The sequence below is a fragment of the Centropristis striata genome, chromosome 10 (genome assembly GCF_030273125.1).
Source record: "Centropristis striata isolate RG_2023a ecotype Rhode Island chromosome 10, C.striata_1.0, whole genome shotgun sequence".
Classification (NCBI taxonomy): Eukaryota; Metazoa; Chordata; class Actinopteri; order Perciformes; family Serranidae; genus Centropristis; species Centropristis striata.
Window position 1 is genome coordinate 25,304,370 of NC_081526.1, and position 13,519 is coordinate 25,317,888.

Here is a 13,519-nt window from a genome sequence, read left to right on the forward strand (position 1 = left end):
CTTTTCATATTCCTCCAGGATAGGTACATTTGATGAATACATGTCACTTTTAGTACAGGACACCAAAAATATATGTTCCTTTTTTATTTCAGTCTCAGAACTCAAAAGTATTTCCATTAACTACACAAACATTCCATATGCCTCATAATTAATCTAACTGCACACTTTGGTGAAATAATGTTTTCAACGCCATTAAAATGTATATGTACATAAGGCACACATAAGGAAAGCCCAAAAAATAATATTGGATCCTTCATTGTCAATATTCAAGTAAGGCAACATTTAATGAACATTTCTATTAATTATGCTGTTGATTAAAGCTAACAGAAACAGCCTTCTATTTCATTTCTGGATAAACCTCAAATGTGTTAATGTGTGATAACAATATTGTAAATGTTGCTATTGTCAAAAATTATACCACATAAACACAATAACTTGGGCCTTCATAGATAACTTTTTTGCACATTTAAACTGCATTAATTCATCAGCAATGTTATCCAACAACAACACGATGTATAAAAGAATGTAATAAAATGGATGAATTATTAAATTAGAAGTATGCAATTTACAGTCAAGTGTAACAATTAAAAATACATGGGTCAAGGTAAAGGTGAAGATTAAAATAAGTGGTTGACTCTCCAATGCAACATTCATAGTTCCTAGTATAATTTTAGTTTTTTTAGTTTACCTCATATTATGGACTCTTAGCAGCATCTTTGCACGTGCAGCTAGGAGCAAACTGCAGTCAGGTTGATGGTATAGATGGGCATGTAGGTTCTCAGTCATATACACCCAGAGATCCACCCCTCAGTCTTCCCCAGTCCAAATATAGTCTCTTCTGGTTTCAAAAGACATAGATGGCGATGGGTGTAAAGTAAGATGGCGACAGCCATAGCGCCAAACTGGATGCTTCAAACGGGCAGCCCACAACATCAAGGTGACTAGGTCCACTACAGCAGAAAGCAGAGGACAGATCTATACCAAACCTCACAACTGTCAATACAAAAACAAAATATGATGAAGCATATAGCCCTTGGCCTCAAGGGGCCCACCACATTGGCTGTGGGCGCTGTTGGTCATTTTAGTGCAAATTAACATGAATATTCATGATTATGTTCAACTAGCCCCTGAGTTAGGACCTTGTCAAGTCATTGTATTACCTACACTAAAGTAGATGGCAGTGGGCATTCAGAGAGTACACAGAAGCAAATATTTTCGTATGATATTTTATGTATGAATGTTCAGTCATGGAAAAAATAATTAGACAAACCTTTAATAACAAAAGATATTAAAATAAAACACCACCCCGGTGTAGTAAAATTTGTGACGGTTGACAAATTAATATCTCATATGGAATAGTGTCTTTTTATTATACTTGCACAAAGTCAGTTGAAACATGATGCTGGTGCTTTATTGGTAAATATAAACAAATTATTAGCATTAATTCAAATGTAAAAAAATATGTAAAAAAATGTATAAAAAAGTAAAGAAGTTATTCCCCCAATTCCATTCAATATTGTTCTTAAAAAATTACAGAGATGAAAGGATTGCTGGGAAATGATGCTAATTTTGCCCAATGACATCGGCTGCTGTTTATGGTGACAGCCCATTAAACATCACATTTTCCCAAATCAGTTTAGCAAGTGTAACGCTACAGTTGTAATAGTGCCATAAAAAGTGTGACAATAATAATGAAAGTCATACTAAAAGTGGTTTAAGCTAAAGTGTGTATCCTTTCAGGCCAGAGGGGCCCAAAAAAGTGTTTTGTGTTTTGCAGACTACCAGTCACTTCACGCTGCTGGTGTGTCTCTAAATGTCCGATTCTGACAATATGAAGACAAAGTGAAAAGCCACTTGGACACTGCATATCCAGAACACAATGAAAAGTCGGTTGATTTCTTCTGAAAAAAAACTACTCAGCTGTGGTTCATAACAGATTTGATTAAATTAAGACGCATCGGTACCTGCAAATGCTCAACTTGGCAGATTTCACTGCTTTTTTCATATAGACCACTTTAGACCAGGTCCAGGTAGAAAACCACTGTAGCTAGACCTATCAAATTTGGACTAGATTATTTTTTAGTGGTTTTCAGAAATCTGCCTTTATTTCGGTTTCACAAATAGAAAAAAACTTTCACAAATCTGAAACTGTGTTTTAAAGAGTCTTTAGCCTCTCTGAGATAATCCAGTCCAGATTTGACAAGTTTAGATGGTCTACAGTAAAAACTGCCTTTATTTAATTTTCACAAGTGAATAAAGCTTGTACACATCTGAAAGTGTGTCTTAGACAGCAGAATGACTCTAATATATTGTCATACACTTTCATAACAGTAAGAGGTGTAAAAAAATCGCACAGCAATGTAAGTTAGGTTCCCCTTTATTTCCCCTAAACTACTGAATTGAAGGCTCTTGATCCAGGAGCAGCTTAATGCCAAGATAAGAGGCAACTGTTCAGTCAGATTATTGATGCCAATGATTTGAAGGAAGATTTGCTTTTCTGCAAACATGTAGCTAACAGAGCCACTGCAGACAAACTGGTCAAAAATAACTGACACTTACTTGAAAGAGAGCTCAGACAATGGCTGGGAAAGGAGGAGGGCTGCAAGAGCTCACCAAGGGTCTCATGTATCAAATGCTGTGTTCCAATACCCATACTTCCCGTACTTACTATACTTAGTTTGAGTACGCAGGGTGTTCCGATTCTGATCGCGGCAAAAAGAAGTGTACCTATAGGACCCGGATGTTGCCCTCATAACGGTCAAAACGTTGAGTGTGGAACGATGTACACGATGTACGCACTCAACGGCCGCCATCTTGTCTATGTAGCGGAAGAGGAGGAGCCAGGCAGAGCCGCTCAGCTCCAAAAAAATGTTTGTAATGGCGACCGACGACGCCGGCGCATTCTCCACATTTGCTGCGTTAATGGAGCCATATTGCCGGATTGTAGAAGTAAAGATTAAACAACACAAAGGATAATTTTTTCGCCGTTTTTCGCCGCGAGCGTCATTTCCGGTAAGTGCACCACGGAGTATTAGATTTGGAACAACACTCACCTGCTGAAATCTGCGTACTTAGTAAGTGCGAATAGTGTACTGCGTTTAAGTGTACTCATGAAAGTATGGGTATTGGAACACAGCAAAACCAATTTTAGTGCGTAGCTTTCACGAGCCACCAACCACGCCCCGGCGGAAATGCAATGCAAATTACTATAAATTCGCCGGCATGCCTGCTGATTATCGAAAAAACGTGCTGCCACTGCACACAAGGTGGACGTGGTTATCTCTTACGACAGAGTTCCCATGTAATTTATCAAACGTTCGTATCTCTCCAATCACAGAGTAATTATCGGCTGTTGATAAATGTGGTGGCTCGAAACAAGCGTCATTAAAATAAATGCGCAGCGATGGAGGTTTATGAAATAAAAGTACTTACAGTTATAAACTCTAACAAGTTTGGTAAATATTCTACATTTGGAGCACAGACTTAAAAGTTTTCACAGCGTCAGCGTCTCCTTCACCAGCAGTTCTGCCTGGATAGAAACATTTCCAATCAGCACTGCCACACTTGCCAAACAAAACCAGTTTGTTGTGTTGCAGCTGTTGGACGTCAGCGTTTCATTTTCTGCCTCTGAGAAATTCCTCTTCTTTTGGAATTAAAACTTACTTTAAAACATTGTTTACCTCCTGCAACCAAAAAGCTGTGAACACTTTTAAGTCTGTGCTCCAAATGTAAAATATTCACCGAACTTGTTTGAGTTTATAACTATAAGTACTTTTATTTCATAAACCTCCGTCGCTGTGTTTTTCTGTAAAATGGCCGTATTGCGTCCTTCGGTGTTGTAAAGTGTCGAGGTGAGCCATCTGAATCAGGTATATGGGTCAATGACGTGATCTAACGCAGTGTCAGTTGGTGTAACCAGTAATTTTTTCCCATAAAAATCTGATTATATACAGGGAAATAAATGTGAACTAAAATGAGAAAAAATACAATCCACGTTAACATTGCAACACTATGGTATATTACACATTTTTGCATAATTTGTCAAAACTTTTGAAAAAAATGGTTGTATTTAGAATATGTTCTGCTCAATATTGATGATATGTGTAAATGTAGAAATACTTTAAAAAAAATAATTAGATTTTTTTAAATTAAGTAATTATATGTATAAATCCACTTTAATACAATGTAGGTGGATGAAGTATTTAATATTTATCATTTTTTTGTGGTTACACCATTTGACATCTTACCAACCCCTTTGCCACTCACCCATATGACGATTGTTTCAAGCCGCCACATTTATCAACAGCCGATCATTCTCACTCTGTGATTGGAGAGATACGATCTGTTGATAAATCACACGTGAACCCTGTCGTTAGACGAAATATACACTCAAATCTGCAGTCGTTTCTACGCTCGTTTGATAAATGAGGGCCAATGCCAGTAGGTGTAGTTTTAGTTTAGATGTGAAACACATTTTAAACAGAGCATAAAGACAGTTGTTTCTGCCAAACAAAAGTTGCGATGCCACCACACATTCTCACGGAAAGTTCACTTTTCATACATGTGGTGTGTGTGGGACAGCGTACACAATGTTTTTGTGCGTACGCATCGTTGAGACATGAGGCCCCTGGTGCGTCTCGGCAGTGGAATCAGTGTATGACACACCGAGAGGCGCTGGTGTCTAAACAGCTAAGTCCCAAGCTGAGTGATCTAATGACGGGCATTATTTTCAAAACCAGAGCCATAAAAACCCAGATCTTTGCTGCTCTCTGTGAGAGAATGGGATCCGAGTACACAGCTGTTTCGTTTCACAGGGAGTCCCTATGGCTGTCCTGTGGGAAGGTTTATCCAGGGTGTTTGAATTGCTGGAAGAAATCAGAATCATCTCAGAGGAAGTAGGTAAGGTCTTATAATAATAACTTCCAAATGAAACTTGCGTACCGCCGTGAAGTGTTCCAGAAACTCAATGAACAAAATCTGCAGATGCAGGGCCTTAAAACACACCTTCTACAGCTGAAATCACATAATATCATTCCCAGAAAACTGGGGAGAAGCAAGAGAAAGATGGCAAGATAGACTCATTCGACCCTGTAAACAACAGTCTGACAACAAACTTCAGAACACAGTCTAACAGTCACAGACTAACCCTGACCCACATCCCTACAAAACATTTCCAGAGGTATTTCCCAGGGCAGAATCCTACTGAATATATCTGGACCCGTGACCCCTTCAGTTCAGCACCAGCAGCTGACGTCAGCACTGCAGAAGAAGAACAGTTAATTGATGTCACTTCTGGTTCAACAAGCTCAGTTCAATTCAAAGACATTGGCTGCATTCTGGGTTAAAGTGGAAAGGACTACCACCTTCTGACCAGAAGCCCTGACCACACTCCCTCTTGCCACATCTTACCTGTGTGAAATAGGTTTATCAGCCTCAATGAAGTCAAAATAAAGAGTAACGCTGTTTTTTTGAAAATGAGCTTACAGTGGCAGTCTCATAGCTGCAGCCTCAATTTAAGAAAATCTTCAGCACAAAGCAAACCAGCACCAGTCACTGAAACTGTGTGGGACTTGAAGTGTTACAGGAGATGTTGTTTTTGCAGGGAATATGTTTTTGTTTTTGTTAACTGCCAGAGTTGGTAACTTGACATTTTTGTGCAGAGAGGCAATTTTGAGAAAATCGGTTGAAAAGAATGATTGCTGTTAAATAGTAACATTATGAAATTCAAGTTACAGGGTCCAATCCACTGACTTATTCTTTTTTTTTAGGAAGATGTCAAAGGTGCAGGGTCACTTTTTATGTTTCCACTCTTAAATATGTTTCTTATAGAGCTTTTTCTTTCAGTAAGATGGATGGAAACTTGATAGTTTCTTGCAAGAAGTCAAAAGCCAGAGAGATTAGGACTGGTTAAATCCTCAACATGTAGTGGAGCAAAGAGTAGCCAATAATAATTTAATAATTCAGAGTGTCCTCAGAAATGATTTCCTAAGAACAGTAATGTACTGGAAATCATAAGTATTCCACTTAATTTTGACTGGTGACAAGAAACGTAATATTAAAAGCCACATAGGTTGCATGTTAAGTTGCTGGTCAGGGTCAAATCTCCACTCCTCCAACCAGGAGACTAGTCTTCATGTCCAGTTGGAAATCATGTCCAAAAACGTTTTCCCTCCCTAACATTCACATAGTGGTTTAGGTGCCTTACCTTTAGGAAGCTCAGCATTCACATGTTTCAAACAGCAGTTGTGATTTTTAAAATTGTAACGCAGGGTACAACAGCGGTATTCTGAAACATGTTGCTGACATGTGGGCAACATGTTTAAAATTGCTCAACGCATGTCATATTTTTGTAGAATATCATACAAATTGCCCTGAAAACATTTTCATCACACAAATCCATTCATGAGATTAATTTGACTAATTCCCTCTGAACGATGTTGAGGTACTTTAAGTAGCATCAAATTGAAAAACTAAACTAAATACCCTCCAAATAATCATAAACTCTACATAAGTGCAGTTATAATAGTTATATACATTTGAAGAGTCATGTCACACACCCATGCATTCACACAAAATAAGATTCCAAGATAAAAGTTGATAAAGATAACCAGCTGATTAGAAGTGAGAAATGTTGTGAAATGGGCTCTAAGATAAAAATATATTAAGTTAAACTTACATCCTGCTGGACAATCGTTTTTCACGAGAAACACACTGCATTCAGTTCCACTCTGACTTCCCTTTAGTGGTCTTACTGACAGCCAGTTCCCACACCACTAACATAGAAAATATAATTATTTATTGAAATTACTGACCAACATTAACTGTAATACGAAGACTTAGAAACATTTTTGCAGCACTGGATGAACAGTTAGTTGAAGGCTTCAGCTTATATTGGTTTACTGATTTACACTTTCTTTTTGAATAAATATATTCATATGTGCATACAGATCTATAGACTGTATATATATATCTTTGTGAGACACACTGTCAAGCAAAAATAGCATCACGTCACACAGCAATGTGCTCTGTATACAGGGCTGGTCAGCAAGACCTTTACACTTCAGCTTCAAGACACCCGTTTTCAGGGCGATGAAAATCTTCAGCACCACATAATGCACACATACAATAGGCTACAATAACCTGCACTGCATATAGACTCAATCCATCACATATCTGTAGCAGTCCCAGAACAATGGAAGGGAATAACTCTCAAGGTTATTATCTTTATGAATAAATATTTGAATTTATATTAATGATTTACATTTTTCCAAAGCAGAGCAACCTGGTTCAGAAGGGTCCTTGAACATGCCATAGTGATGAGTTCTTTTTTTTAATGTTTTTTTTTTTTAATATAAAATGGACTTGACTTTTTGATTAAGAAAATCAGCAGTAGTTTAACTATTATGTGGAATTAGATTGATTATATAATCTCGTATATAATCTGTAAAGTTATATTGAAGGCTGAATATAAGACTGAGTGCTTCTTCCTCTTCTTCGGTCGGATCAATCGTGATGAATTGAATGAACTAAAGTTTATTTATGTGACGGCAGTTCTGGGATAACCCATTTTAGTCCGGGTACAGGAGGAAGCCAGAAAACGTGCTGTATTTGTTGTTGTTCCCGCCGTGCGCCTTGCCACCGTCCAGTTTGACATAAATCTCGTCCCCGGAGTCCAGATGCAGGACGACGCTGTTACTGGCGTAGTCGTAGTTCTGGTCGGCGTCCTGCGCTATGGCGCTGGCTCGAACCTGCAATTAAGAGAGAGAGAGAGAGAGAGAGAGAGAGAGAGAGAGAGAGAGAGAGATTTGAGCCAGTTGTAAAATATAAAATGGATAAATATAGCCTATGGAATAAAATAAAGACCCAACATTAACGCTACAGTCACCGGTTTTAGATTATTTTGTGTGCGTAATTGTTCTCCGCGGCTCCGCTGCGCGATGGAGAGTTGATACAAACACGAGGCAACAACCTTCATTCATTGTTTTAAAAGCACGTGCATATCGCAGTTTTTTTAGTACTCAAATGAAATATTTACCTGCCCATTTTTGCACAAGTCTGCCCACATGCTTGTCCCGTCTCCTCCGCGCATCAGCACATGGTATGTGAAGTAATAAATCCCAGACACCTGGCATGTGAACTTCCCCGTGGTCGGGTCGTAGTGGTTCCCCAGGTTCGTGACAACGTCGTCAAACCTTAACACTTCATATCCCTCGTGAGGGTTTTTCAGACCCACATAAAACGCTATCTTTGCCCCACCAATAACAGAGCCCAGGTCTCCACCGGTCTCTGTCCGCGCTGTGCCCGCTACCCCAGGATAGCCCGTCTTTCCAGAGTCTCCTCTATCACCCGGTGGTCCTCTCGGACCTGGTGGTCCTGGTTCGCCTGGCGGCCCCCTCTGACCGGGTTTCCCCGGTCGACCCGGCTCGCCTTTAGTCCCGTGTACAAAGGTTGGAGAAGGGACAGCGCTCAGGTCCTGAATGACCTCCAGAGCCGTGGCGCTCGGTTTAGGGTTGTACGGGTCACAGATCATTCGGCAGGTGCCCATCATCTCGTAGTGCGCATTAGAAGTTTGGACCAGCAGGGGAATCGCCACGATAAGAGCCAAAACCATGACGATGCCAACCACAGCGGCGACGATTCTCTTCCTCTGGAGAGTCCGAGAAGCAAGCGCTAAAAAGTCCGTTTTGCTTTGGGACGTAATTTTGGAAGGTGGTGAGAGCTAAAAGCTACGGCAGAACGGAGTCACTCAGCCCAGCTGTAAGGGGGGAGAGAGGGCGAGATTAAAAGAAACAACTGCGTTATAACCCTTAAATCCAGTCCAGCCTGCAGCGGTCAGCGCGGTGCCACTGTCACTTGGCGTCACAAAGTTGACAAGGGGAAATTGGTTTTGACATAGTTGGACGCGGCGGAGCTCCGAGCAGAAAGGGGCTTCCAGCGTGTTTTGTTTGTCTGCAACAGCGAGGGGGTAGTGGGGAGCTGCTGACGTAACAAGTTCAGGGCAAAGCCTGTTGCAATTTGGATTAAGACTGCAACAATAATCATGCCATCTTTATGTATGAATTATAAATCCCTCTGCATAGCCTAAAGGGAATAGGATCAGGAAGCATTACTGACATTTTGAATTTTTAGCAGGCTGTGATACATTTCCTCTTTTATCTCCTTTATATAAATCATCTTATTGTGGGATAAGTCTTTCAGAAGAGGAGCTGAATAAATTAGTTTTGATGGAGCTGTTCAAAAGTAGCTACAATTGGCATGAAAATGTGTTTCGAGGTGAAAATACAGCAATGTTCTTAAAATCAAACGTCCCAGAACATCACTCAGAGAACTAATCTCTGTTTAAAACTTGGAACCATTGATATAACATATCAGCTATATGCATACATACATATATATATATGTATATATATATATATAGTGTACAGGGTCTCTGCTGTTTTGTGTTGATATGACAAAGTGTTTTATTTGGGTTGCATAGATGAGTACAGACATTTTGTAATCACAAGGAGTCTATTGTAGCTCTAAAGAGCTATGTAAGAGAAAATCATGTTAATGTAATCATGAGTGTCTCTGCTTCTTCATTGTTTTAACAGGGAGCTTGTGTTACAAACTGAAAGTGACTACAGATGAAATTTAGCTTGTAGCTAATTCTGGTATGGCTGAGAGCCATGCACTGTCCCTGTTAAATAAATGAATAAATGAAAGTGTGAAATTTTAAAGACATGGGCCTTATCAGGCAGATAGTCAACTGAAAGATGCTACTGAATATTCAGATTGATGATTTATAGGAAGTGCAAGATCTAGTGGTTCTGGAGCTTGACATCAAAAGTCAGGATATCTTTTTTTCCATATATTTTTTAAAAATGTGTTTCGTTTAAGTGACTTTATGGAAGTAGAATTATGAATCAGTGGAGTCATGCTATAGCTGATATATTGTAGATGATAATGTGATCAGTTGCAAAGAATCAATTTGTTATCGAGTCAGAACATCCATTAAAGGTTTGGTTCATCCAAATGATAAAAACACCCAAAACATGTTCATCTCCTTAACTCTAGTATCTAACCTTTTAGATAGTTTTGGTTTGTTCGACCACCTTCTGGCTGAGAAAGAGTGTCTGCCGTTCGAGCCTGTAAAACTTGGCTGCTATCCATTTTGGGTTTGCCTTATCTGTTACAGAGGCACGACCTGCCTTCTGTTGTCAAGATCAGCAAATCCCTATCTCCATAAATCCAGGATTTACCTTCTTCTCCAATCCCCTTCTCTCAGCAGGCTAAGCTAGCAGTTAACAAAGTGCCTGCGCTGATTCCCAGGAGCTCCCCGCCCGGCTGATGAGTGTCAGACACATTCACACACACATGAGAACACACAAACAAAGACACAAGCACAAGGTGAAAGATGGCTTTGATTCAGTAACAGGCTTGTACATCTCTGTAGTCTCGATCTGGTTTAGACTGTGCAACCTGGGATCATCAAAACCTGAAAACAAGTTCCTTCATCTTGTCACTACATTACATAGGTCGCCAGACACATAGAGACAGACAATCACACTCTCATTCAACTTAAGTGCATGTTTTTGGACTGTGGGAGAACCCACACTGACACGTGGAGAACATGCAAATTCTACACAGAAGAGCGAAATGACTATTTTTTCCCGTATTTACCTAATGACTTAATTTTAAGTCATTGCAAACGTCATGACTAATAATTTCTTAAAATTACGTAAACTTAAAGACTTAAAATTAAGTCATTACGTAAATATGAAAATAAAATTTCATGTTCATATAAAACCGATACATTTATCCAACAAAACTAATTGGTTAAGCTAAAGAAAAGGTTGGTTAAAGTTCTTTGTTCTCCACCAAAACCGATTATGGGACAATTTATCCTATTAAATTTGTTTCTCTGATGCATCCTAAATGTTGCAGATGGGTTTACATTGGAAAGCACAGTGCATGTCATAGAGAGTTGCTAAAGACTAGGAGCACTGATCACACATTAGTATCTGACAAGTTGTGAGTGAGAACAGGTTGCTTAATGAGAGTATGCTGGAAGAGTAGGAAACAAGTTTCAAAGTATTTTTTTTTTGCGCAAAAATGCATTCTAAATTTAATGTGAAGCTAATATGAGATAAAGTGCTTGTCAGATTGTCTAATAGTGTAGTGTGTTCCACTTCCCAATGAATATCATCACTTCTGATGTCTCTTGTGAATAGGTATCCTAAAGTCCACAAACAGAATTTTCCTGAGTATCATTACATTTTTAGTTTTCCTCTGTATCAAATTAATTGAGTGATGCAGGACAAACAGGAAAGCTTACAGTAGTCACTATCCATGAGGAGGGATGAAATAAAAAGCCTTTATTCTAGTGGCCAAATCTAAAATAAAATTCTCATTATAAAAGCCAAAATGGTTTTTTGTGTGTGGGTGGAGCATTCCTTCACTTTACTTATCCTGCAAATCAAAGAGGCATCCACTCATCAAGCACTCGCAGTACACTCACTCCCGTCTGAGCCAGTCTGCCTTAGAGGTAGAACTCTTTGGCCTCTGGTCTCTTTGGATTTTTGCTTGTGACTTTTCTGAGTCTGCCTTAATTCTATTCTAGCCTGTGTCTAAAGGTTCCTTTCCAGCCCAAGCTCTGTGTCAGCTTGCTTTGCCAAGCACCCCTTCAATCTGCTTTCTGACTGCCCTGCTCGCTGTCAGGACTTTGGATCAGTGCAATAAAACAACTTATTAAAAAATAATTTTAAACTTCTGCCTTGGTCTGAGTTCTGTTTTTGCATCTAAAGATCTCCTTACATATAACAATAACAGGTTTCTCATTTCTCAGATCTTTTGTCAATAGTCATTTTCACATTTTCATGTCACAGACAGCAAAGTTCAGTCCAGTGTAAATAGTTGGAAGAGTGGAATTGTGCATGCATTGTTACTGTCATGGTTTTCTGGGACACTCAGATAGAACATGGCCTTAATGTTAAACACCTGTGCTTTTCCTGCATCGATGTACAGAGGCATCCTTATCTGTCTGTGTCTTCCTGTAGAGGACCTGAAGTGGGTGTGATTACAGGAAGTTACCTTATAATCAGGAAAATGTTGTATTTTCCTGATATTCATTATAACTGCAAATGGAAAATGCAAGTTGATTAAAACTGGTATATAATTAACTGCACAATACCTCACACTGAACCTTTCTTACCTGTCACTTTCTTTACTTATTTTAAACTAGATTATGTTCATGAGCTGGCTGAACCACGCCCCCACTTCCTTTCTCTGCAGGACACTCGATAATCAGACACTGAAAAAAAAAGTTATAACTCGGGAGATTCGGATATAGAAATAAAAACGAATTACATTAAGATATAAAACATCCTTCAGTTGAAGGGAATGCTTTGAAATTCCAATGATGCTGTGTTTTCATTTCTTTATATTTTGATTACACCTTAAAATTTAAGGTTCTTTGCCTAATTGTTATGTATAGGTTGTGAGAGTAATGAAATAAAGAAATGCAGCTCTCCACCAAACTTCTGTCTTGTTACTCACATACAGTGCTTTACACATGTATTAGACCACCGGTTTATGCCACAGCTGTCCTAAATTAACAGCATTATTAATTACCAAAATATTTTTTATGTTTCTGTAATGTTTAATACACCAGTATGTAGAAGCTTCTTTAACCGAAATTATATTTTTAATGCTAAAATATATTTTTCAAATGTACTGTTTTACAAAATAAATGTAAAAGCACATTATTATAAAAGTCAAGCGACTTTGCGTACCTTTAAAGGGGCTATATAAATCAAATTTATTTTTATTAGGGCCACGGGGAAAATCGCACTGAGCACTATTGTTGTACTGTAGATTTTTCCAGACACAATTTTGTCCCGCTACTAGACAAATTATATATCAAAACATCCGGTTTGATCGGGATCGGTGTGCTATTACTTTTCCCTACGGAATACGAATTTTTTGCGACATAAGTCGCGAAAAACAGCACAAAATTTTGCATTGAAGTGAATGGGACGGCTGAAAAAAATGAGCGAAAAATAACTATAATTGGAGATTTTCAAACGTGTACTTCTCCGGCATAATTTCAACTATAGAGACTCCATTTAAACTTTAAACAGTAGACACAAGTCTTGTGTATCGGTATATTAATCCACGTTTCGATAGGTCATATAGTTTTTTATCAATCCCTGTTCAATGACCATGATCATATTTGGAGAAATTCTGAGATTATAATGGGTGTGTATTGCATGGAATGTTCGTGTCACAGTGTGTGACATCATCGGCAGAGTGTAGAGGGAGAGAAAAAATGAAAATTTGAAAACTGTGCTCCAGGCAGCAAAATTCACTCTACAGAAATAATTTATACATAGAAACGTAGGAAAATTTGTCTTCTCACTCTCAATCCTCTGGTAAAGCTGTCAGAGTTATAGTTTAGGCGTAGGACGCACAGAAGCGCCACCAACACACACCAACTGCCCCATTGGGTCCCATATTAAAAACCCAGGATGATTTCTGA

General features: G+C 38.8%; 1 protein-coding gene across 1 annotated transcript; it reads right to left on the bottom strand.

The window, feature by feature from the left end:
- Nucleotides 1-6,847: 6,847 nt before the first annotated feature.
- LOC131979215 (complement C1q-like protein 2) lies at nt 6,848-8,752 on the bottom strand. Its single transcript, XM_059343152.1, has 2 exons — nt 8,036-8,752; nt 6,848-7,748 (listed from the first exon to the last, which is right to left on the bottom strand). The coding sequence occupies exons 1-2, from the start codon at nt 8,609-8,611 to the stop codon at nt 7,569-7,571; spliced, it is 756 nt and encodes a 251-aa protein (XP_059199135.1). The 5' UTR covers nt 8,612-8,752; the 3' UTR covers nt 6,848-7,568.
- Nucleotides 8,753-13,519: the final 4,767 nt, after the last annotated feature.